The sequence below is a fragment of the Triplophysa dalaica genome, chromosome 12, assembly GCF_015846415.1.
Source record: "Triplophysa dalaica isolate WHDGS20190420 chromosome 12, ASM1584641v1, whole genome shotgun sequence".
Taxonomy (NCBI): Eukaryota; Metazoa; Chordata; class Actinopteri; order Cypriniformes; family Nemacheilidae; genus Triplophysa; species Triplophysa dalaica.
Window position 1 is genome coordinate 12,455,091 of NC_079553.1, and position 26,979 is coordinate 12,482,069.

General features: G+C 38.3%; 2 protein-coding genes across 4 annotated transcripts; one reads left to right on the top strand and one right to left on the bottom strand.

Annotated features, from left to right (window-relative positions):
- Nucleotides 1-1,005: 1,005 nt before the first annotated feature.
- LOC130433402 (gastrula zinc finger protein XlCGF57.1-like) lies at nt 1,006-8,445 on the bottom strand. 2 transcript variants are annotated; one of them, XM_056763249.1, is made up of 3 exons: nt 8,175-8,445; nt 6,375-6,531; nt 1,006-3,356 (listed from the first exon to the last, which is right to left on the bottom strand). In XM_056763249.1, exons 2-3 carry the CDS (start codon nt 6,379-6,381, stop codon nt 1,933-1,935), a joined length of 1,431 nt encoding a protein of 476 aa, XP_056619227.1. In that variant the 5' UTR covers nt 6,382-6,531; nt 8,175-8,445; the 3' UTR covers nt 1,006-1,932. The 2 variants fall into 2 exon arrangements, with proteins under 2 accessions (XP_056619227.1, XP_056619226.1); XM_056763248.1 differs by having other exon boundaries at nt 6,410-6,531; nt 8,175-8,444.
- A 7,245-nt stretch (nt 8,446-15,690) lies between these two features.
- cnot10 (CCR4-NOT transcription complex, subunit 10) lies at nt 15,691-24,489 on the top strand. Of its 2 annotated transcripts, none has more exons than XM_056763311.1 (19): nt 15,691-15,853; nt 16,211-16,305; nt 16,398-16,559; nt 16,854-17,004; nt 17,121-17,263; nt 17,415-17,501; nt 17,682-17,765; nt 17,888-18,005; nt 18,120-18,269; nt 18,860-19,065; nt 19,278-19,399; nt 20,043-20,222; nt 20,405-20,485; nt 21,596-21,709; nt 22,067-22,197; nt 22,290-22,325; nt 22,835-22,962; nt 23,079-23,154; nt 23,878-24,489. In XM_056763311.1, exons 1-19 carry the CDS (start codon nt 15,835-15,837, stop codon nt 24,042-24,044), a joined length of 2,250 nt encoding a protein of 749 aa, XP_056619289.1. In that variant the 5' UTR covers nt 15,691-15,834; the 3' UTR covers nt 24,045-24,489. The 2 variants fall into 2 exon arrangements, with proteins under 2 accessions (XP_056619289.1, XP_056619290.1); XM_056763312.1 differs by having other exon boundaries at nt 17,124-17,263.
- The last annotated feature ends 2,490 nt before the right edge of the window (nt 24,490-26,979 follow it).

Below are 26,979 nucleotides of genomic sequence, written 5' to 3' on the forward strand. Positions count from 1 at the left end.
TAACCCACTTCCGTTGTGAAAATAAGAGTCACATCAAGCAATGTAGCCCTTATCATTTTTTTTATTTTAGCAAGGCTTTGTTTGTTTACTCTTCATGATTATTTATATTAAGGATTAAAGACCTTAATGCCTGTCTTAATTATATACCACGTTGCTTTAAAAAATGATGATAATAAAAACATTTTCCTATTTAGAAAATATAAAAAATATATATAATAAATAAATAAAAAATTGCCATTAGCAAAACACAAACAGGCACATACAGTAGAGAAGTTAAAAATAGCTTTAATGAATTGTTTTTCTCTTCGGAAAAATACATTTACATAAAAGATACATACTGCATACTGTTTAATTGTTTCTTGTTGTTATTATGAGCATATAGTTTTTCTCATAAATTGTGAGTGAATTAAAAAGACATATTTCAATACTTCCTATTTGAATTTTTTTTCATTTATTTAAATATATGTAGTCAAAATGACCCCGAAAATTTTTTAAATAACAAAAATACAATTTATACATTTAAAGATAGTTAAATAATATTAATACATACAAATAGTAGAGCTTTGTGAATGCTGGTACCTTATATTTGGATGCATGCAATGAAATTAGCTTTATATATCAGATTTCATTAAGGAGGGAAAAGACCCTAGAGAGAGCGGCGAGCAAAGAAGCCAAAACAAAAGAGAATTTCTTAGTTTGCTACAACAGAACAGACACTGAATGATAATATACAAGAGGATCTGTACGGTCAAATTAAACACATGCTCAGAATGAGAGCTGAACACTGGAGAGACGTCAGAACAATCAATCTAGGAAGCTAAAATAAGAGAAAGGCTGAAACATGCACAAAGTTACAGAGTAATCGCACAAACCATGAAGAATATACTACAGCCATGAGTGCAAATCACAAGAAGAGCACAGAGGATGATTGATGGACATCTTGTGGACATCAGATACATCCATGTCAAGTGTGAATAATGACCTTCAGAAAATGAATTTCAGACAAAGAGTTATGATCAATTTTATTTTAAAAAAAGTTTTAATGCTAGGTGGCGCTGTCTTTAAACTTCACAGGTATAGGACTAGCTAGTAACCAAACAGATCTCATCCTCTATTGACTCCAATAGTATTATTGTACAATAGTTGTTTTTTCTGCCATGGCCGTAAATGAGGGATGAGTTCTTTTTGGTAACTGACATTCTTCCAAATATCTTCCTCTGTGTTCAGTAGAACAAAGAAATTTATACAGGTGTTGAACAACCTTAGGGTGAGTAAATGAAGTCAGAATTTTCATTTTTCAACAAATCCTGAAAAGCGGTCATTTGAATGCATGAAAGTTCCAGGAATAGAAGCCAAAAAAAGTTGTTTTAGCATTGCATAAACATTTGAAACTACATTTTTTTTATAGGTATTATAGATGATGCAAAATTAAACTTTTTCAATACAAGAAGTAACATTACACCAAACACATTCTCTCGTTGAACTAAACTGTTGAACTACGCCTTTTAATGGAATGGGGGAGTTAAATGGCGACATTTGCATAGTCACATGACAGTTTACCATGGAAACAGTACAAACTGTTTGCTTGTGTATTCGATATATGTAAACCTCAAAACAAATAAATATATCAACCTGTGTTCAGTGTGTCTTTGTCTCATTCGCTGAATGTCGCATAAAACTAAACTATTTTGTCAATATTGATTTGTACACTTGTATTAATAGAACAACACATCATCAAAGGCATACATTAGGCATACACACATGGAATAATCAACAGTTCTACGTTAATTTATGTATTTTTGTGCATAAACAGAAATTGACTTAATAAGTGTAAATGTGATGTAGTGCAGGTTTCAGTTCATATGGCATAATAAAAGTCTCTAGTCACAAGGTCTCTTAGACAGTGGCTGTTGGAATCCCATTCCAACATGCTTATAGGCGTTCTCCATTGTGATTTCTTGTATGCCAGTCAAGACTTGATTTTTGTATGAAACTCTTTCCACACTGAGGACATGTGTATGGGCGCTCCCCAGTGTGAATTTTCGTGTGCCCCTCAAGATGATGTTTATGTTTGAAACTCTTTCCACACTGAGGACATGTGTATGGGCGATCTCCAGTGTGAATTTTCTTATGCGTCTCAAGACTTGATTTCTGTACAAATCCCTTTCCACACTGAAGACATGAATACGGATGCTCTCCAGTGTGAATTTTCATATGAATTTTAAGATTAGATTTTTGTGTGAAACTCTTTTCACACTGAGGACATGTGTATGGGCGCTCTCCAGTGTGAATTTTCTTGTGTGCCTCAAGATTTGATTTCTGTACAAATCCCTTTCCACACTGAAGACATGAATATGGATGTTCTCCAGTGTGAATTCTCATATGCCCATGAAGACTTGATTTCCGTATAAAACTCTTTCCACAGTGAGGACATGAGTATGGATGCTCTCCTGTGTGAATTTTTATGTGCACCACAAGATTCTGTTTGTGTGTGAAGCTCTTTTCACACTGAGGACATGTGTATGGGCGCTCTTCAGTGTGAATTCTCATGTGCGCCTCAAGACTTGATTTCCGTTCAAAATTCTTTTCACACTGAAGACATGCGTATGGGCACTCTTCAGTGTGAATTCTCTTGTGTACTTCGAGAGTTGCTTTGTGTTTAAAACTCTTTCCACACTGAAGACATGCATACGGGCACTCGCCACTGTGAATTCTCATGTGCACCACAAGATTCTGTTTGTGTTTGAAACTCTTTCCACACTGAGGACATGGGTACGGACGCTCTTCTGTGTGAATTCTCATGTGAACTTCAAGACAACTTTTCAGTCTAAAACTCTTTCCACATTGAAAACATGTATATGGACGCTCTCCAGTGTGAATTTTCATGTGACTGTCAAGTGTTGATTTGTGTTTGACACTCTTCCCACACTGGGGACATGTGAATGGGCGCTCTCCAGTGTGAATTCTCATGTGCCCATGAAGACTTGATTTTCGTATAAAACTCTTTCCACAGTGAGGACATGAGTAGGGCTGCACTCCAGTGTGAATTTTTATGTGCACGACGAGATGATGTTTGTGTGTGAAACTCTTTCCACACTGAGGACATGTGTATGGGCGCTCTCCAGTGTGAATTCTCATGTGCCCCTCAAGATGATGTTTATGTTTAAAACTCTTTCCACACTGAGAACAGTTGAAAGACGTGCCTTCTTGTGTTTTTTGCTTTCTTTTCGGAAAGAAAATCTTCTGTTCTTCGACACTACTAGAGGCAATTTCTAGCGTTTCAGGATTCAGAGGTTTCTGACACTGATGTTTCTTCTTCACTTCATTCAGTTCATCACTTTCATCCTTCAACAAATCTGAAATGCATCAAAAGAACTATGTTTTTAATATTATAGATTACATTCTGGTGTTTTTCATTTTCTTCAGTCATTTCCATATACTAAACAAAAAATAATAACAAAATATTAGATACGCGCTATACTTCTCGGCTTGTTGGAATGTTTGATTCAAATGTAGTGACATTTGCAGGTTTGTAATTTCCAGATAAAAACCGCACACAAAACTAATAACACAGTAACCAGGATGCTCATTTTGACAGGTACAGTTTAATATTACACAAAATATTTTTTAATAACATATATGATGTTATATTTACAAATTATTAAAACAAATTGCCTGTCCGTTACATTTAAACGTAATTTCTTACCTTAAAACTGAAACAAGGCTCTAGACAGCGACTAAATGGTCACATTTTGCGAAAATGTTCCCTGCCAGTACGACAAGTTTGATCAATTAACTGAAAACGTAAGCGGCACATTCAGTCACCCCCCTCCTTCACATATCTATCAATTATACATTGTTAAAGCGTTATACGTCACGATAAATACAATTTATTTGTAAGTCGCTATTGATATAAGCCAAACGTGTATCAATTCAGCTTTCATGAGAAATAATCACTAAAAGACTTCAGGTCTTGCGGGTTCTTTGAGATGCGCACGCCAAGAGAGAAAGAGCACAAAATACTAAACGGAGTTCTCTTTCACGCCTTCTTACTTCTTAATGTGCTGAAAATGACTTTAGTTTGAATTAATCAATAGATAAACAATAAACAAAAAAAATTATCAGTAAATGTAGGAATAAATGAATGAAAAAACTGAAATTATCGCTTCATTTCTGCATTGATGTCTATATATATTAATTTCTTTATTCATACAGTAACAAGGTTTTTTTCAGTTCTAACACTTACATGATGTTCGCGTGAATACGATTCCCTCTTATATAACGAAAGCTCAGATTAAAATTGTGATTTTATCCATAGAAAACTATGCTCTGATCTAATAAATCTAATAATGGCTGATGTTACTGTATTCACTGTAAATAAATTGTTACAGTTTTAATTAAAATACACAGAGAAATTACAAAATTCCACTCAGGTCCTAAATTATTCTCCTGAAATCAAAGTACATCCCTATGAATTAATGCAGCCTCTTCACACACAGGATCCTCTATAAAACCACATATGACATTTTGGTCACGGAGATGGTCTCTGTGTGGTTAAAAGGTGTGGCATGAATGACAATATAATGAATCAGGTACACCACTTGCGCTTTAAAAAGGAGAGGAGATCGAAAGAAACTCTGGGTTTACCAAAGAACCCTGCTCCCGACCAGGTTAGGTTCACAGAGTAACTTACTATGGTTACTGACTCTGAGTCTAAGTTAACTCTCTTTAAGAAACGGGCTTGAGTTACCCCTCTGTCTCCGATTTGACATCCCTCGCATTCTGAAATGGAAAACCCAGAGTTAACCTCATTTTGGGGTTAATACGTTTAAAGTTTTCACTAAGAGTGCTTTCACACCGGACTCATTTAGTACAGTTGAATCGCACAAGAGTTATTTTTTGTTCTTGGTGAGGTTCGTGTGGGCAGGTGTGAATGCAGCAATCACACTCCAGTCTGCTCCAAAAGTGGACCTAATAAGCGTACCGAGATCTCCTTGAAGAGGTGGTCTCGGTACGCTTTCAAACGAACCCTGGAGCGGTTCGTTTGTGGTGAGAGCGTGATCTTACCTTGAACAGACCCAAATGCAAAAAGTTCTGCACTTTTTTGGACTAAACCAGCTGCCGTACTACATTTACATTTAGACATTTAGCTTACAAAGAGTTTAGGAGCAATAAGCGATATAAGTAAGCTGCGTTGTGCATTATGGAATGATGACAAGTGTTTGTTGATAGTTTGCACCAGCATGGCAACTCGCGGACAACGTTTCAGTTGTGAGGAGGTGCGGAGTCCGTAGAAATTTGGTCTGATGACCATATTACATCCCAATTTTCGAATACTCACAAGAACAGCGCAATATTTTCATTGTTTAATAGATTCATTGGGGTTTAATAGATCTATTGGAACAAAGCCGGGTCAAGGTAAAGAAACTCCACCAGAGCTACATCCAAGTATGATGACCTCGTTAATATACTTTGGACAAAACTGGATGTTGACCCCGGTGGATGTTTTTGAGATTGTCATCGCTGCTAACATTGATGAGACTGATGCTAGCCAAGCTGACCGGGCTGACGTTACCACATCGCGATGTTGACAGTGAGTTATTTCATTTAAAAAAGCAGTTTAGGAAATACGTTCTCTCCCCAACGAATGATGTGGTGTCATCACGTGACTGCATTTTGGTTTGTTTCAACTGGTTTGGACCATACATTTTACATTTTAGTCATTTGGCAGACGCTTTTATCCAAAGCGACTTACAGTGCACTTATTACAGGGACAATCCCCCTGGAGCAACATGGAGTAAAGTGTCTTGCTCAAGGACACACTGGTGGTGGCTGCTGGGATCGAACCAGCAACCTTTGATTTACCAGTTCCGTGGTTTAACCCACTAGACCACCATCTCCATGTATTCTAGTACCTAGTACCATAGAAATCAGTGTGGTGTGAAAAGGACCAACACCGCTGAAAAATGCTACAATGTGTCATTTTTTCCCATTGGTCCTGACCAAATGAACCGAACTAAAGGTGAGAAAGCTCCCTAAACATTCTTTCTGAAACGGGCCCCATGTAAATAAGTGTTTGTATGTGTTTGACAAAACATAAAAACTGTCATTGATTGTACAGGTGACATCATACATTATTAAGAATTAGGGGCATGTATAATTTTTAACTGAGCTATTTTTAAAAATTCAGTTATTATTCTTTGGTGTGAACATTGTTAACGTTTATTTGTGCAATAACTTGTTCAGGGTAGGACTGAGTTAATTAATTCAGAAAATTCCTCCAGATTCTGCAAAGGTGATGTAAAGTTTTGACCTCATTTTTTTTTACTTAACTGATCTAGATTTAAACAGCAAAACCTCATGAACTGCCTTACCAATCATTACTGAAGATGCAAGAATGGACACCAACCTCTTTGTTCCTCAATATCTTCATGTTTCATTCTGCATGGGTCTGGATCACTCCTCCTTTTTGACATTCTATTTTTTTACAAAACTGTTGCACTGAACATCTCTGTTGTATGTAAAACAGACCTGACAAATAAAAAACATTTTCACATTAAATACTACTAAAAAGGATTTATTTTTTTATTGTAGACGTATAAAATTGTAGGATTTACAAATAAGACGAAGGCTGCGTCTGAAATCGCATACAGTGACAGTACGTACTGAATTTCAATAAGTACCTAGCAATTGGCCATTTAAACACTACGTTCCATACAGTAAGAGTGGGAGTAGTATGAATACATTCGTACATACTGAGTCTGCCATGTTTTATGGTCATGTGAACCGTATGCTCTTTGACCTATAACGTATAAACAACTAGAGGTTGACCGATATGCGTTTTTCAGGGCCGATGTCGATTATTACAGGTCAAGAAGACCAATAACTGATATTTTGAACACATATATATGTCAGGTGTAAAAATGAAAATATGTCCAAAATTAAGAATAACAAGAGCTCTGACAAAACCGTTGCCCAAAAAACATGATTACTACACGTTTACTATAGTAACATCATGGTAAACAGTAAGGAAAAAAACAAACAATAGTTCAATCAACATGTTTAACAAAGATTATTGCTGTTTTGTTGTGCCATTGTTTGTGGCTTGCGCAGATCATGTAAAATAGAGCGATCTGGGCAAGGATGTGATCACATAACAAGCTGATGCGGGAGAAACTGCACCAGTCTTCACCTTCATACATTGTATATAATCCGAAAATATAAATATAAATTGGATCATATAAAAGTAGACACTTCAAGCTTTCTTTAGACATATTTTTTGCGCTTCTAAATTTTGACCTGCAGTAAGGATATCTGACAGGGTAGGACAATTCGAACATTGGTACAGCCTCGCGACATGAGATTTTGCTTTGCCGGTCCAGCTCGTCTTACATGACTTTTACTCATTTCGGACAGAGCCATGGTCTTGTCTTCCTACTTCCTATTTTTTCTAGCTTGCTGCTATAGGATTGTAACACCCCTGTTTTTTGTTTTCAGCACAGACAATAACAGATAATGAGTCTGGTCAATGGTTATGGGTAATGTAGTGTGATATGGCAGTCCATTTGATGAGGGCAGTACCCTCTACTGGATTTGAAAGGGCACTAGAGCTGGTGACTGTGACAGATAAGTTACCTGAAATGGTCAACGGGGTTGACTGCAATTGTAATAAAATGCTATCACATTAATTTGGCAGTTCAATTTTGGGGCTTGTTTTTGTTGGAGTGGGCAGGTTTTAGTGAGCCTTTGGGCTAGAAAATGATCCACCTCACCCGGCAACATTACTCCGAAGGCTTATCAGTACACTGAGATACTGTAGGTTAAAAATGCCATCGATTTGTGTTCTAACGTTAATTACACTTTTCTATGCTAACGGACCCACGACTAAACAGTAAAGACAGCTAAGCAAAACAATGTTAAATGCGTTAGCCGAGAGCTAACGTAACTGACTGCTGAATCCTTACAGTTTATAAAATTAATCTAGACAGATTTTTTATCATGAATCCAAGTAATAAAAAAAGACAGACACTCTACATTGATCGACACAGTGGCTTCACCAAAACAATGGTAAAGTTTCTGGCTGCTGAAAAATTACAGCTTACAAAAGTTGCTTATTCACACAAAAACTACACTATTTGGAAGTGTAATAAACATAACGTTTTAATAATACTTACAGGCTGTGGTTTGGACGCGCTTGCTTCAAATGAAGTAGGTGCAAAACAAGACTGTAAACAGAATACAGCTGTCTTCTTCGTATGATGTAAACACATGTTGACCACTGATAACCTTAGACTTCCGTTGTCAAAATAAAAGCCCAATCAAGCAATGTAGCCCTTTTGACCATTTTTATTTTCTCAAAGGCTTTCTGTTTACTCTTCATTATTGTTAGGGTTCGAGGCCGAAGCGAAGAGGCCGTAGGTTTTATTATTATTATTATTCTGCCATAAGACTGATCGGGCAGCCCAAACCGTAGGACCGACAGAGCTGAGACTCGGTCAGACGCTAGTAGTCCTTGTCGCTACTCAGATACACGGAACCACCAATGTCGGACACTAGGTGGCGCTACAGCGATGCCGAACGCGAACTAAACAATTGTGTATCACGTGACATTTGACATATACCCAAACTATTTACATCATTTTATAGCGCTCCTCATTCTGAACAACTCTAGACACACTTCTGTCAATCGAACTGTTCGTGAGTTATCGCTGATGATGTCAAAAACATCCTGTAGGACCTTGAAGTCTCGTGCACAGCAGTGTGAATTATATATGCATAGGTGTGTCTGTATTACATATTGTGTTTGTGTTTGTGTGTGTGTATTTATGGATATTATTTCTCTCTGTATCATAAGAGTGTGCATGTACTGTGTAGTTCTATGTGTCGTGTGTGATCGAGACTGTGCATGTGTGTGGAATGAAATGTGTCTCACAGGAAGACAGTGTTAGAAATAAAATGTATTACACATTAAACGTTGCTTCATATTTACACATCTATAAATTTAACACATGTCTGGCTGGTTTTTAGATGCTGTGTTGATATTTACAGTTGAAAGAAAAAGTATGTGAACCCTCTGGGCTTACTTGGATTTCTTCATAAATTGGTCATAAAATGTGTTCTGATCTTCATCTAAGTCACAACAATAGAGAAACACAGTCTGCTTAAACTAATTCCGCACAAACATTATACGTTTTCATGTTTTTATTGAACACAACATGTAAACATTCATTGACTATTGAAAATATATTACCGAGCATATTAATTTTGTTTTCATAAACACATACAAATACATGTATATACTATATATATTTTAGTTATATTTAGATGTATTTATATTTCCCAATAATTGAAATTATAAATAAAAGTTTATACATTTTTATATTCAATATTTCTTAAATGTTATACAAATTATAATTATTATATTGATATTTAATTTTGTTATTATTATTTATTAAATTATTTGTTTTATTGTATAATTTCTTGTTTGTATTATATATTTAATTATTATATATTATGATTCAAATGCACAGTACGCACAAACTTTAGTTTTGGATTTAATTAATCATTTGACAGCCCTAAAACACACACACAGTAATAGTGAACGCAGTCCAGCCATTATGCATAAATGAGCTCTATACGGTGTGACTGGCTGTATGTCAAGAGTGAAGTCCACTCCACACACGGTTGTACTGCCATGGTACTATAAAACTATTACTGTAAAAAAAAATGCAAAAGTATGCAAAATTCGGCTGTTCGCATTAGGTTTGAAAGTAACGTTACAATCTAGCTTCGTTAGCTTTGGATAGCTAGTCTGTAACGTTATGCCCACGTTGTTCTAATTTACAGCTTTTTAATCATTTAAACTTCCTTTTTGGTGAACATTTCCTCTGAAATGTGTGACTTGTGTGAGGAATTTAGTTCAGTAACTTAGGCAACTTGATATTAGTTTAAGGTCGACACGAGAGCGACGTGGCAAAAGCAAACATCCAGCTCATTTTTTTTTATAAATACCGCTAATGTTCGGTGACGGAACTTAGATTTAATAGTCTTTTAGACGAGAATGTTGTTGTTAAGAACTCAAATACGTGATTTATATATAAACATAACGCCTCTTTGAGATTTTGTTAAGACGCTGTCGGAGGTGTGAGCTTCAGGCTGTCAGCGGTCGTGTCTCCGTGGAGAGCAGCTCTATCTCGGCCATTGCTTCGGGAATAGCCGCTGGCTCTTATAACGTTAGTGGTTAACAATGCGATATAGTTAATTTTGGGTATATGAGACGAACAATTGTTGCTCTTTTTAGACTTAAACTTATTCCCGAGTGTGTCGAATTAGTGAAGGGTTGTTTTAACGTTTATAATATTATTTTTTAAGACTGTATTTCGCTTTCTGTACTAGATCCCACTCTTCTTTTTCCCCCCACTGACAGGTTGCAGAATAACAGCTAATATTAATGGATCATTCTATTCAAGAGAATGTCAACTGGAACGTGGATGTTTTTCATAACAGGCTTAAAGGTAAACATTATTTAGGTAAAATGTTAATGTACTTCTTTATATGTTTATTATAATCCATTGTGCTCTGGGTTGGCCAGTTTCCTTACATTCTTCTCTTGTCTCTTTTCTTGTCTCTTTATAGATGAACAAATTGATAAAGAAACCCTCCTGCTGGACATCCACTTCCAAAAGTGCACACCACACTGTTGTCTACAACTCCTAGGAAAAGAATCCTCTTAAGTAAGACTGCTCCGTGGATATGTCAGGTTAAGCAGTGCTGAAACCGAAAGAACTAACACTATTTAAAATGTTTTGTGAGTTTATATGAAGAGGAAAGTTACGGTGTCCCTTTTTCACATCCATAACGCTTGTTTATTTCTTTTTTTATAGAAAACTTGTGCATAGACTTATATTTTAACATATAAATGCGGTTCTATTAACAAGGGTTTAGTAAAATACTTTTTATAGCGTTTTGAAGTGTTAAGTTGTCTAACTATTTATATTTACTTGTGCCACTTTAATAACCTTGTTAAATGTATATGTTAAAATCTAAACTAATGTAATTTATTGAAATTAATGTTCTTTAAATATGTATAAACATACATTTCATAAAAGTGTTTTATATGCCATTTTATTGTTCATTGAGCATAACATATTGCATGTTTTTATGAATTCCTTTTGTCTTGCATTTTGATCCTTAATAAAACTATGCCAGAATCTGAGAAAAATATTTTCTGAATGTTTCTGTAATGTGGAGAGCCTATTCAGATGTGCGGTTGACCCTTGGCCTCTGGAACTCTTCTAAGCACCCATTCTTGACAGGGTTCCCATCGAGAGCTCCAATACAATTCGTGAAGTTCCACCTTTCAATGAACCTTCTCGTCATGTGTTTTCAGATGTCCTCTGTTGGAGTTGGCATGTAAGTGTCCTTGAGCTGAAGCCAGATTTGGTAACAGGTCTACCTCACAATCATCCCTACAGTGCTGATGCCCAACATAAAACTGCTGGCGATGGTCGTAAATGAGTCCCCGGTGCTCAGATACCTGAAATATACAAATATTATTATAGCACACATAATAATAGTGTTGTTCGGTGCTGCAATTTCTTTGTTTGCTACAACAGAACAGACGCTGAATGATAATATTTAATTGGATCTATAGTAAACACAACAATGGAGAGGTGTCAGAACAATCAACCTAGGAAGCTAAGATAAGGGAAAGGCTGAAACATGCACAAACCATTAAGAAAATACTACAGTCAGGAGTACAAATCACAATAAGTTTGGTTATGTTTGGTTACTGACATTCTTCCAAATATCATTCTTTGTCTTCAGTAGAACAAAGACATTAATACAGCGTGGCGAGTCTCCCATTGCACAATCAGCGTCACCATGGAAACGCCATCAATCAGAGCTGTGCACCTGCCGGTCGTTAACACGTGTTCCCCATTTACGAAGAGGTTAAATTCTGGGGAACAGGACGAGGGTGAGCTTGAGGAATGGAGGAAATCATCCGCCGTCTGACAGGCATCACCACGAGCCAGCAGCAGTTTTCCGAACAGCTCGCCCTGAGGCGGGAAAGGACGGAACAAGCGTTGGGTCAGATGACAGAGGCAGTGGCCGCGCAGGTACCGCTACCTGTCACGCGATCGACTTCACACCTTCAAAATCATCGCCATCCGTAAGCCGTGGGTGGAGTGGGCCCGGTCACTGGCACCTTATTTGATCAAACATCGGTCACGACTAGACCTATAATGAAGATGTACCAATCCGAGTTCAAGCACCCAGCTAAGCCGCCTTGTCCACCTCTGGGTGCTGAACGGGGAGCCCACAGCCACCCAGGTCACTGAGAAGGTGGTCATTGATCGTCTCCTGCGAATGCCGGCGGTTGCGTCGTGCACCTTAATCTCCCCTCCGCAGCACCAAAAAGGATAGTCCAACTCGTTGGCAAACCAGTGGTGGCAACCTTGGACTAGGGAAGCTTTGTGACTCTGGTGAAATCTACGCTGATTCGACCCCGGCCCCATGGGAAGACTTTAATCCCCATCACATGTGTCCACAGTGACAGCGGCAGATTGCCAGCGCGTCAAGTCACCATCTCTGCTGAACCAGGAACCTGGCCAATGGAAGTGCGGATTGTCCACAACCTCCCAGTGCCTGTGGGAAAGAGACTGGCCGGGCTTCGACCAGCACTCGAGGAACATGATGCAGACAGTCAGTAGAGGGAGAAGCCATCGAAGACCTCGGATGTCGGGATCGAGGAAGTCCGGGACTGTCATGATGCCCACTGAGAGTGAGCGGAAGGGTGAGTGTTCTAAATTGTTCTCTCCTAATCTCTTTGCTGATTTGTTCCAGTAGGTGACCACTGGCAGAGCTTTTGGGAGAGAACAATGGGAGGATGAAAGGCTGCGAAATTGCTTGGTGCAAGTACGCGTTGTGGAAGACCAGATCCGCCAACCCGCCCCACACCCCTTCCCCAACTTTGTGATAAAAAATGGTCTGCTCTACTGTGCCGCACAGAGGCAGGGGAGATGAAACTCCTATTGGTGGTACCGAAGTCAAAGCCAACATACTGGATCTACCACCCCCATACCGAGTTATTGGTGGAACAATTTAACCAAACCCTGAAGAGGATGTTACGTGTTGACGTGTGGTGGCAGAGGATAGGCGCAACTGGGACCCCATGCTACCCTACGTGCTCTTTGGCATTTGCGAAGTACCCCAGGCCTCCACCGGCTTTACACCATTTGCCCCCAGCTGTACAACGTAAATCTCTTAAAGAATTAGATCGCACCTCGGAACAGATGGCGACTTTCGCCGAGAGAGAATCTCCGGTGATCCAGATGGGAGAACAGTTGTCCCCACTGCACACTATGGTCCAGCCCCATAGTCATGGTCCCGTAGCCTGACGGCACTTTTATAGATTACATTTTGAGATTTTTATTTTCTTCTGTCAGTTCCATATTATGAATTTAAAGTAATAATAATGTCTTAGATACATACTATAGTTCTATAAGGAACAGTTGTTTGCACATACAAGGAATTTGTTTTGGTGACAGGAGCATCCAGTACACAGAATCAGCAACAACACACAGAGACCCTCAAACAATACAAAACAGTTACACAGATGATTTAAATAAGGGCCTATGGTTATAAAAAATTAAGAAATACAATACAATAAAAAAAAAAGAGTAAAGCTATAGAGAGTAAAGTTATACGTGTATGTAAATATGTACAAGTTAAAAATAAGGATAGACTATTGTAGTAAAAGGTATGTGTTATATACAGCAAGATGAAATATAATTTACAGAAAAAGTTGTATAAAAATAGATAGTGTATTGTCTGCAGGATATATTGAAAATTGCACTTTATTATTATTGCACAGAGTTAATTGCACGTAAAAAATTTGCACGCAAGTTCTTAAAGGTGCATGTAAAAAACATTTAACCGTTCAAGAGGTAGACGGCCTGAGGGAAGAAGCTATTTTTGTGTCTGGTTGTTTTGGTGCTCGGTGCTCAGTGCTCTGTAGCGCCGACAGTAGCATTGGGAAGAGATGATGGCTTGGATGTGAAAGGTCCAGGGTGCATTTCTGAGGCCTTTTCCTCACTCTGGATTAGATCTTTTGCTTAGATCAGAAAAGGGAAAAGTATACACAGCTGAACTCATTAGCCTTCTCCCAAAATGTTGTGGATGTCCCCTTATTAACAAACCAAGGCTGATGAGTTGATTCAGGTGTGTCATATTAGAAGCCTGCTCCCAAACATGGGTGGGAGGGAACGGTTGGCCAAGGAAATCTGTTTTTTAAGGCATGAAAAGTGTGATATTTGTCATTCAAATGCAGTGAAGTAGAGTATAAAACATTATACTTTAGTATAGTACTAAGATAAGTGATAGATACTCAAAAGGTGTTCTATACAGTACTCAAGTAAATACACTTTCTTACTTCCCACCTCTGAACTAAATAAACCCCCAAATCAGGATATTCAGGATCCTCCAGAATCTTTGCTTTTTCAGCATTTCTGTGTTTTTCATTCATGTCCAGTAGCAACTGTATGATGTTGAGGTTCATTTTTACGTTTAGGACAAGAGGCTCATACACAACTATTATGCTGTGTTCACACCAAACGCGAACAATTGCCTTCCTTGCTCTTTTATCACTGGGCGCCAGAAAGTTATTTCTTTTTGTGTGAGTGATGCGAAAAACAGCACGCGACGGGGAGTGTCTTCATGCATCTTGACCCCTCAAACAGTAGCTGTCAATGAGCTTATTGCAAATGTATTGCCCGCTTGTTTTTTTTTTCATTTGCTTCGCCCGGCACGAGTTCACATCTATTCTCATCTTTGTATTGACTTTTTATGTCATTTACTCACACAAATTGCTTAATTTGAGTTTGGTGTGAACACCGTATTGCAATGGATAGTAACATTAAGCGATGTTCATGAAGCCAACACGATTGATTTAAAGTCAGGTGGGTGTAAGCATTTGAAAATGGTTTTTGGTGTAAATTGTTTAGATTTATGTAATCTTACAATACTATACCAGCCGAAGTATCATGGTAAGGCCTACCGAGTTGTATCACGATGGTGTGCCATCATGTTCATAATTGAAATTATCTAACGATCCAAGTTAAACACTTGGTATTTACTTAAGAAAACTGTATTAGATTGCACACTACAATATTTTGTAGCATTAAATATGGTAATTAGATCAATTGTAGCATAGGCCTACTGTAGTTAGGGCGGGAGGAATGACAGAATATGCCATTACCACGGAATAAAATGTCAACCGTGAAAGATTTTTCTATGCCATGTATTTCACAGAATGCAAATAAGTACATTAGAAATATCTGCCTTCCCCCATTCAAGTAGATAGGACGGTGGACTTGCTATGGCGTAAATAGCTGCCAAAAGGCGTTGCAAACATGGCCGCCGAGTGGCACGACTACATAAGAGGTCGTCTAATTTATTTTTGTTTTATTTATTTATTTATTTATTTTCACTCTGTATTAAACTCTGTATTTTGGTTTGTTCTGAATATGCTTTGCTTTCTTTAGAACTTCTTATTTAAGTTGCAATGCCTTATTGTATTTGTATTTCTGAAGCATAATTAAAAAAGGTCGTCTACAGTTTTCCCTCCGGACCGACAGATGGCGAGTGCGCGCACAGAGAGCCGTTGAAACGTTGCTAACGCGCGCGGCGTTTGTGGGTAATATACATGGCGGAAATCTGAATCTGCTCTTGGAGATACACTTATTGCTTTATCTCTTTACAAGTCAAACGAGTTGGATTAACTTACGATTTCCCGTGTTGTGCAAGTTATTAAACATCAGCGAATTTAAGAGAATGGCTGAAACGGGCTTAGGTAAGGTGTGTTTATATTCAGTCACAGGAATAAATACTGCAGCACCTACTGACGATGCTGCCAATGTAAACAGATGATTTGTCGAAAACGTATTCTTCTTTTGAGTTTAATTTATAGTTTTGTTTTGTGAATAACGCTTTAATTTGCAGTGCACGTTTTAATGACAAGCTGATATGACTGAATCTATTCGCTTCAATTTGCTCAGTATTGTTTGGCAGACAATGTCATTCACGTTTTGTATATGTTGTGTGTTTACAGTTCGAAGGGATGGGGTTTAAAGTTGGCAGTCATAAAATAATGGCCGTAACTGCATGAACTGAGTTAAACATTTGTTAACTGCGCCTATTTTCTCTTCAGAACAAGCTGGTGACGTGAAACATGACAGCTCCTCGTCTCCTGGGATCTCAGATCAAGAGAAAGAGATGGCCATCAGTGCTTTTCAGGCCTTTAAGGTCAATTACATTTATTCACATACCATGGCAGGAGATATTTATTCACCGTTTTCTTTTCATTGTTGACAAGTTGTGGTTTGTTGTTTTTGTAGGCTGAAAGCTACGAATCGTCTCTGAAACAGCTTAACTGCCTTCAGGAGTTAAACAAGGAGGATTACAAGATTGCAATGAATAAAGCTGTGACTGATTTCTATAAAAGTGGCCAGACAACAACCAGCACACTGAAGCATACGTTACTGACCTTGAAGAATCAGGTTAGATATCACTAACTAATTTGTTGGATGTGTCAATGAGCCTGATTTTGATAAGCTCCACAAACATGTTTATTGGTCCTGAAACCAATTCCTGTAACCCAGTGACATTTCGTGGTTTGGTTTAGTGCTAAGAATTGGACTGTGGTTATAGTTAGGAATGTTGACCCATGAACATGCCTTATTTCGCTAAATCTGTGTCGGTGATGGAGATGTACATTAAATAGTGAAATGTCATAATTAAAGTCAAATGTACTATCAAAAGTTTGTCTGATGTTATTTCATCATTGCATGCAGATGCACACAGCTGTGGATGACATTGATGGTTTGGATGACGTCGAGAACAGTATCCTCTACTACAACCAAGCGGTGATTCATTACCACTTGCGACAGTATTCAGAAGCTTTATCCATCGGGGAGAAGCTCTACCAGTTTCTCGAACCTTTTGGTACGTTTAAGAATGCTCATGAAATGTGTTATTTTTCAAGCACTTGCAAGTATGAAAGGATTTTTTAAGGTCTTGTGCCTTGGTGTGGCATGGCTTGATGGTTCTCTCTGTCCTAGAAGAAAAGTTTGCTCAGGCTGTTTGTTTCCTGTTGGTGGATCTTTATCTGCTCACCTTCCAACCTGAAAAAGCCCTGCATCTGCTGGCCATGCTGGAGAAAGTGACTGTTAAAGAAGGAAACAACAAGAATGGAAAAGGAGAGGTGATAAAGATTTGGATTTATATATGTCAAAGATTTAGATGGTTGATCATAACTGTCAACTACAAAAATTTGATCATACTTTTATTTAAAATTATAGTGCGTGCCCTATCGTATATCGCTTTATTGATTTCTCATTCTGCGTTTCTAACAGAGCTCCAACAGCACGAATAAAGAATCTGCAGCTCAGAAAGCAGAGTTCACAGCTTTGATCGAGGCAGCCAAGTCAAAGATGCATCAGGTGAGGAAGTAGTTTAAATTCAAACTGTGCAGATAACTTGCATTGAAAATGGGTAATATCGAGTCTGTAGTCAAAATTCAAAATGCATCATGAAGAATATGATCAGATCCCGACTGTTAAATGTGTTCGCATGAACAAGCAAATAAATCTAAAATCAATCTTTTTGACATGTTTGCGCAGTATAAAGTGCGAGCATATATTCAGATGAAGTCACTGAAAGCCTGCAAACGAGAAATCAAATCTGTGATGAACACATCTGGAAATGTGAGTAGATTTATTTTACAACACCCTGTAAATTTGACGGTTGCAAAACTACAGATGATGGTCAGGTATGCTTTTAAATACTGTTAATGCTGACTGTATGTATGTTTGCATTCCCCCTCAAGTCTCCACCCTCTCTTTTCCTGAAGAGTAACTTTGAGTATTTGAGGGGAAATTATCGTAAAGCTGTAAAACTCCTCAACAGCTCAAACATTGCAGAGCATCCAGGGCCCTTGAAGACAGGTAAACACACTTTAGCAAAAAAGTTGCTAAGAATGTTACTAGCTAAAAATATAAGTTTTTGTCTTCTGGGATGTGTCTGTTCAGATTTATGAGCAAAGTTTTCTTCTCTCATAGGGGAATGTGTGAGGTGTATGTTCTGGAATAATCTAGGCTGTATTCATTTTGCCATGGGGAAACACAACCTGGGTCTGTTTTACTTCAAGAAAGCTCTTCAGGAGAACGACAACACATGTGCTCAGATTGGGGACGGCAGTAATGGACAAGGTGAGAGAGAAAAAATGCCAAATCATAATCTCCAACACACCAGATTTTACTTTAGATCTCAATGGACCTAGTGAATGACTGTCAGTGCAATGGATTATCTTTGTACAGCTTTTTCTAAGGGACAGTTCACCCAAAAATATAGATTCTGTCACCTTCGAGTTGTTCCAAATCTGTATGCATTTCTTTGTTCTGATAAACACAGAAAGATATTTGGAAGAATGCTTATAACCAAACAGTCCTTGGACCCCATTGACTACCATAGTGGGGAAAGTCACTTGATATATATTTTTTGTTCTGTTGAGTACAAAAGGAGATATATTGAAGAATGTTGGACCGCAAACAGTTCTGTGGCAGTTTTGACTACCATTGTCATTTTCCTTCTATGGTAGTCAATGGGATCCAAGAACTGTTTGGTTACAAGCATTCGTCCAAATATCTTTCTCTGTGTTTAAACAAACAACTACATTTATACAGTTTTGAAACACTTAGAGAGACAGAATTATCCTTTGTATGTGAACTATCCCTTTAAGATGTTCAAGACTTCAAGGGTCAAGGGATTGTTATTTATTGTTGGAATATTTCTTCCACAGGAGCTAAAAAGTTTATCGGCATCCCCATGTGCGCTCTGTTAGCCAATAAGCGCTATGAGCTGCTGTATAACTGTGGCATTCAGTTGCTTCATATCGGCCGGCCGTTGGCAGCATTTGAGTGTCTGATGGAGGCGGTGCAGGTGTATCACTCCAACCCTCGACTGTGGCTCAGACTGGCAGAGTGCTGCGTCACAGCCAATAAAGGGGTACAGATCTTAACTTCTATGTGTTTGTGATATTTCTGCTTTTCAATGTGACAGGGAAAATATGAATGTTCCATTGTTTGAAATCATGTGCATGTCTTTCATACCAAAAATGAGTCCTGAAGTTGTTATAATGTGTTCACAAATTATTTTTAATATGCTTGATATTTTAGAATGCTCAGTTTGTTTTAAAAGGAACCTCTTTTTTTCTTTAGAGCTCAGAGCAAGAAACAAAAGGCTTGCCTAGTAAAAAGGGGATTGTCCAGGCTGTTGTTGGCCAGGGCTACCACCGCAAGATTGTCTTAGCATCACAGTCCACACAAAACGCCATCTACAGGTGAGCTATGTTTCAGTACCTTTTTAGGCCTGAGGTTGTGTGGACACCACATTACTCATAAATAAGTGTGATAAAAAGGTGTGTGTTTAGAAAGGCTGAGTTAATGTTGCTGTAAGTAGGTGTAATGTCATTGTTTTTCCAGTAGATGGCATCCTGTTACTCTTCTTCATAGAAGAGAGTGACATTTTAATTTATTGAGAGATGGTTGGTTAGTTACTTTCCAAGGGTAAAATTAATCCAAAATGGAAACTCTGTCATGCTCATGCTTTAAATCAGTGAAGTTGACGAATGTTTGTTCTGTATACAGTCAACAGAAGGTATCAAACAAGCTCTTATATCATAAAGTATTTGACAGATTATGTAATGTACCACTTGTTCTGAAACCAAACAGTAGGATGGTTTAACTTTAAAGTCTGTCTCACGGCTGTGATTTTAATAGCAAGGTACAGATCTAGAGCAACCCAGTGGTCAGTTTTTTTAGTGTTGGCACAGTGTTAACAGTTCAGGTATCATCCCTTCACTTTAACCTTTAGCCTTTAGGATCTTTAAACATTGTTACACCACCTTTAGGAAGATCTAATAAATGACATCATACATCTCTGATGGGTTTGCTGTTTTGTATCACGTCTTTGTTTGCGTGTAGTGAGGGTCAGTCAGCAGCAATCCCAGTGGCCAGTATGGAGTTTGCAGCGATCTGTCTACGAAACGCTTTACTCCTGCTGCCAGAGCACCTACAGCACGACAGCAAATCAGACAACGGCTCCAAGACCTGCAGCCAATCAGTCAGCACAGAGAGCTGCGGGGAGACCAGCGACACCTGCAGGTACCCGCATGTGCACGCAGTACCACCAACCCGCACTCGTTACAGGTTCCTTCATGTGCTAACCAGTAATATTAACAACCGCATAAACAAACAGACTTTTGAGTTTAGGCATTCAGACGCTCTGTGTTTAATCATTGATGCTGTTTTGAGTCGACCTGCTGACCTTTTGCTTTGACTGACAGCGGAAAAACCCAGGAGGGAGACAAGTTCATTCCTGCCGCCCCCTCGTCCCCCTTGAGAAAGCAAGAGGTGGAGAACCTCAGGTGAGATTACATTGGACCGTCTGCTATGAATTCGTTTACCTTTGTTATGTTGGGAAAACTGCCTGAAGACTTTTGAAATGACTGCTTTAGAGGTGTGAGTCAGATCAGTCTGTTGGGTCGCAAATGTTGTCAGCTAATACGTTTTCCGAGACACCAAGGGGTCTTCCTCAGAAGAGACACACAGACGTCTCAAAACAATTTGGCAAGCAGATGTCTCAAAACAAAAACAAATGCTATGCGATTTGAATAACATAACAAATGCATTAACTTTTTGTTAAATCAAGGCTAAATATGGCTTATCCATGAATGACTCCATAAACCAATTCAGTCTTTATTCATAACATACAATGCAACAATTGATAATTATATTGAGTCACTGTTAAAACGCTTAAATGTCCATTATTTGAACCCAAGATTGTTATGCTTCTCCGTTTGCCTCGGGCGGACCATTTCTGCCCTTTAATTGAGAATAACCCCTCTTCCTGACTCATACCACACACACCTCTCAAGTATTTTATGGCCCCACTTCACTTTTTTTTGGGCTTTGGGGATTGATTAAAGCCTCCACCCCACTCTCTCTCTCCCCTCCCCCTCACGTTTGATCCAGCAGGCCGGCCGCATGTGGTCTCTAGTGAAGGGAAGGTGTATGGATTGTGTGACCCTGCGCTAACACCCTTATACAGTGACTTTTACGAGAGCGAGCACCATTTACTCTAACGCCTCTTCCTGGAATCCTGCAGGCGATTGTGTCACTGGCATTTCCTCTTTTCTTTTGCCCTCGCTCTCCGTTACCCTGTAATAGGGTTTTTGGTATTGAAGCATTGAGGATACCAAGCAAACATGATGTGAAAATCATCATTCGCTGAAAAACTTTTTTGTCGAACCTCAAATATTTGCTTGTTTAATTTTTCACATTTTTCCATAAGATTAAACTCTTGAAATTTGGTCTATAATAGTATGTCATTCATTCAGCAATTTAAAATGTTTGAGTGTGGAATTTGGCCTTCCCCTATGATGCTCATTCTTATTCCATGTAACGTTTGCCTCTTATCGCAGACAAATGTCAAGTTTTGTCCTGGTTAAAGTCTCAATTTATCCTTTCTTCTCCAGGTGCTCGATTCTGGCCTGCAGTGCGTATGTGGCTCTTGCTCTTGGGGACAACTTAATGGCTCTTAACCACGCTGAAAAGCTCCTGCATCAGACAAAGCTGTCAGGATCGCTCAAGTAAGTCCATCTCTTTACTCTCTGATTTTTATCTATTATGAGTCGTCCACTCAGACTCCGTAAATAAGCATTCATTAAGTATTTGAGTTCCTTCACTGCCCTTTTGATTGACAGTTGCTCCGGCCAGTCCTGAGTGACTGGATGTTTGGTGTACAAAGTCTAGATTAGAACATCTGTATCTTGTTTGGTTGCTGTTTCTGGTTAGTGTGCGTCATTCTGGCTGGATTTCCCAGACACAAGTGAATCACCACTCAAGAGTATGACTTAGTCAGTTTAGCTTTAGTCTTTGTCTTGGGAAGTGGGTTTAAATAATGTATCTAGAATCAATATTTGATGAGTTGTGCAATGTGCTCTCAGGTTCCTGGGTCACCTATATGCTGCTGAAGCGCTGATCTCACTTGACAGAATCTCAGATGCCATAGCACATCTCAACCCAGAGAACGTGACCGATGTGTCGTTAGGTGTGTCACTCAGCGAACAAGACCAAGGTACTACAACACACACGCAAACATACAGGAGGAAAAAATAATGTGTCTGTAATGAATTTTGATGTGTGTTTGTGCTGGTGCTGACCCCACAGGTTCTGATAAAGCTGATCTGGATCCTGTTGAGTCCTGTGAGTAACTCCACATCTCATCATCGCTTTGATATTTAAATTTTACATTTTTCGGGACTGAATGGTTCTCCTAAAAATTAAAAAAGTTTTTCAAAGTAGGTTAATTCTTTTTGTAAGGGACAAATGGAAAACTTTTACCTTGAACATGGTTCACAGTTAATGTCTTTAAAGCTCTTAAGAACCAAAAACATATTCCCTAAGATTTGTTCACTGTATTTCAAATCTTCTGAAACATACATTTAATTTTTTTTCCAAAACTGGCCTGTTTTTATCAGCTTTTCTATTATTATTCGAGACAATTAGCTGTGTAATTACTGCTCCATTAAGTTCTCTGTGTTCCACAAAAATAACAGTATGGATTTGATATATAAGGATAAGTAAATAATGACAAGATTTATTTTTGAGTCACTATTGCTTTTTTTATTTAGTATTTGAATAGTGAAGCATTTTGAGCCTGTGGTGCAGTTATATTGTGCATAAGTTATAAACTTCTGATGTGTGTGTTGTAGCAGGGAAGCAGACTCCGTTATGTTACCCCAGCTCGGTGAGCTCTGCACGGGCCACGATGCTCTTTAACCTGGGCAGTGCGTATTGCTTGAGAAGCGAGTATGAAAAAGCCCGCAAGTGCCTCCATCAGGTAAGCACACATCTTATGCAAAACACTTCAGTGTCTTCTGTGCACATAGTAAATACAGAGTTACAGTCATGAAAGTGTCTAGATTGCAGGTGTACTAGATTTACTCTAACTTGCAGGCTGCCTCAATGGTGAACACGAAGGAGATTCCTCCAGAAGCCATTCTACTGGGTGTTTACTTAGAACTGCAAAATGGTGAGTCGCAGGCTTCAGTCAGGAGTTGAATGTTTTTGCTACTGGTTCATCTTAACAACATTTTTCTTTTTAAATAGGTTTTTGTTTTGTTTTGCTGACTACTTTCATTAAATCACATTTCATTAATTCATTATATTAATTACATTTATTATAAAAAAATATTTGACAGCGTTTTTTGGTGGATGACTTGAAGCAAACAATGGGGAAAAAATAGCCAATATGAGCCCAGGATAGATAAGCCTAGGTGATACTGTGACTACTTTAAATACACTGAAGCATTAAATAGTTTTGATTCATAAGTATTTTTTAAATAATTACATATTTCCCAAATTACGTTTGTGTTTTAATGATTTAAATATTGTTTTTAAAATGTGAGAAAAATATAAAGAATGGCAAAGTGCTTCTTAACTTTTAAATGCTACTGCATATCATAACTCATTATGAATAATTGTAATGATATAAATATAAAATGTTTAAGCCTTATAAGAAACCTCATTTCGCAGACAAGACAATCCCATAATGTATTGTGGGGATTTGGGAGACATTTAAATCCAGTATAGCAGACAAAACTAATTTAATTCCCCGTTTATTCACGTCAAAAATTAAAAAACTGTTCTCATAATTTCCTGAGGTTAGATAATTACCTTCCCGGTTCTCTCACCTTGAATAAACCCATCTGGTGCTATAAGCAGAATGTCTGAGTGATTGTATATACTCCTACAGGAAACACACAGCAAGCCCTACAGATCATCAAACGGAATCAGCTCCTCCCATCCGTCAAGCCTGAATCCTCACCCGACCTCCGCAAGAAACCAGCTCCCTTCCACTCATCCCAGCCCGTACAGCCCATACAGACACCCGCCCCCTTCACGCAAGTACAGCGCAAGTGATGCACCGGAACAGCCCCCCTCTCTAAAAACATGCAGAAACATATATAAGATATTATTTATGAGGCTCCAGCAACTCAACAGATGGATGGATTGAAAAACGCATGTGGACTGGTTGTCGGTTAAAGACTGTTTTGTGTTTTGGGGTCTATGAAATGATAAATAAATTTTATTTACACTTAGTGGTGTGACGTTTATGAGCGGTGCCACATAAGCATCACATATGAAGACCAGGTCTCCTGAAAGGAGAATGACATCATGTGACTATATGACAACAAAATCAATGGATCAAAGGTTACTTTCTTATTAGCATAAAATCATGAACACTTGTTTGACATAAGTCCTAACAGAAAATATTAAATTGTAAAAGAATTACATTTTCTTTTTTAACGTGTAAACGTTTCTCTTTTACTGGTGCAAACAGATTGAAATAAATGTGCACTGATAACTGAAGTGTCGTGTCTGGTGCTCTGGTGTGGGTGGACAGATGTCGGCTTGCTTTCATGTGTGGTCTCTTCTTTTTTGTCCTCTTTTCTTAGGGTGGCCCATCACCTTTCCAAAGCTGGCTCATTCTTATGCTAAATCCCCTGCCCCCCCCCCCACCCCAAGCCCTCTGTTTTTCACATTTCGCTTCATTGTTACCCAGATCTCCTCTCTGACGTGCTGTCAGGGATCTGAGAGAGCTCTTCTTTAAGCTTTGATGGAATAGATCTTGTTCTGCAGCCATCTGATGCTAACACTTGAAACAATGCATGATATTGGTTCTTAATCCTTTAACTGTCACAACATGAAAACGAAGAAAAATAATTGTTAACTTGATCGCTGATTTGATTCCTTTTAAGATGTATTGTGTGGATGTTATATTTGCAGACATGTTTGTCAATCATTGTTCATGTTTTGTCACTGAAAGAAGCCAGCTACTGCAAGCATCCTTATAATGTGTGGTTTCATTTATATTAAAACCAGATTCATCACACATACATATTTAAGTAATTGAATATAATATAATTATAGACCAGTTGTTTACACCCCAGCTGGTTCCATCTGCCAGCTCGCAAACTTTTCATACAGGCTCCAGCTGTATTTTGCTGACCTTCCGGGCTACGCCCTGCTCCGACCTTTGACCTGCTGGTATGCAGGGACGCCCATTCCTCAAACAGTTCTGGTGCCTTCCAGAAGCTTTTATCAACTAATTTAGACAGAACAAGGACTCCTTGTGATAACACTTTCTAAATTGCTGTCTGAAATATTTTTCATCCAGTTTAAGGAGAGTTGTTTGTATTTCACCAAGTTGTATTTCAGTGAGTGAGCTCTTTTATTAAAGTTACCGAATAAACAGTTGCTTTATACAGATCTCAGCGATGAGCAGTTGACTGCGCCTCAGACTGTCCTTATATAGCATTTTGGGCCTTCTAACATCCATCATGAGCTGGAGGGGAATTCCTTTGCTGTCAGTAAAATCTTCCCCCGTCATTCAAAACAGCTGCAGCCTGTTGGATTACACGCTTTTCTAGACAACACAGAAAATGGATCATTTGCAGAAACTAGTGCTCTGTTCCAAAACGTCATAAGGCTGCCTGGGAGTGTTTATAGATTGTTAAGTTAGATGTGGCTACAAGTCAGACCCCCGATTTGGCAAGGACATGGATAAGTTGGTGGATCATCCTGGTCAAGACCCCTATTAGGAAAAACAAGCATACTAACATAATAGATGGATGTTTTTATGTTATTGGTACAAATGGCCAAGGTACCCACTTCTGATATTTCAACTGGTCAATGTAAACCAGCTACCACATACCGAAACAGTTATCACTGTTAAGGGATTGTCAAAAAAACTACGATTTAATCATGGTTGGTCAACATACTACTTTGTGTATTTAAAAGGTGTATGTCAACTTCTGGACAGGGTGACCAGTGTAAATTGTTATTTTGTTTAAACATACGTCCGTGGAAACAATTAAGAGACCATTCCAAATTGTCGTATAATTCCAGTGTCTGTTGAATTTCAACAAAATCAAACCTCAGGAGTGACAAAGTCAACCAACAGAACGATTGAAAGAATGCTATTAAAGTCCCAGTAAAATTCAAAATGAAATATTGCAGCTTTTGTAGTAAATAGCTCAACAATGTTGGTCATTTTCTTTTAAGAATTCACACACACTTATAATCTTTAGTTAAAATCTGAAAATGCACTTCCGCCCTGAAATGACTTAAATTAGTCTGCTTGGCTGGAGCATCCGTTAACTCCTCCCCTTCAAATGTCAGTCTGCTGCCAGTTTCATTGCAAAATCAATGCAACAGCTGTTTTTACTCATCCAATCAATTCGGAGTGAAAAAACGGAAGCCACACACACTCATTTTCTTTGAAATTCCTTTGAAATTAGAAATGTGTCAGAATACGGAAGTAAAAATGATTTTCTGGTGCACGGGGACTTAAAAAATCAATTTTATCACTTTTTTTCTTTTCTAAATACATGCACAAATAATACTGTTGTGTTGCCTAAAAGTGAACAAAACTTTATTTGATGTCCGTCTGTTTTTTGCAAATAAATGCAAATAGAAACAGTTTTTATTCGAAATTTGGGAGAAATATCATTAGTATTTCACGGAATGAAACTAAATATTTTTACCAAAACGCATACTTACTGAATTACTTTTGATATGGACTGAATTCTTCCATCATGCTATGAAGCTATAAAATGCAAACATGTATCCCAGAGGACAAAGTAATAACAATTGACACTAATTACCATTTTTATAGGTTAAAGTCCTCATGAACCGGAAGTTGAGATCGTTTTTACATCTATATTTTGATACATTTGATGTTGACATGAGAATGTGTAATCAGCTGCTTATGATTATCAGGAAATCCCAGATAATATCTAGATACCTTTATGTTGCCAATATTAGATATTAGAAACGCATTAGAATCCATTAT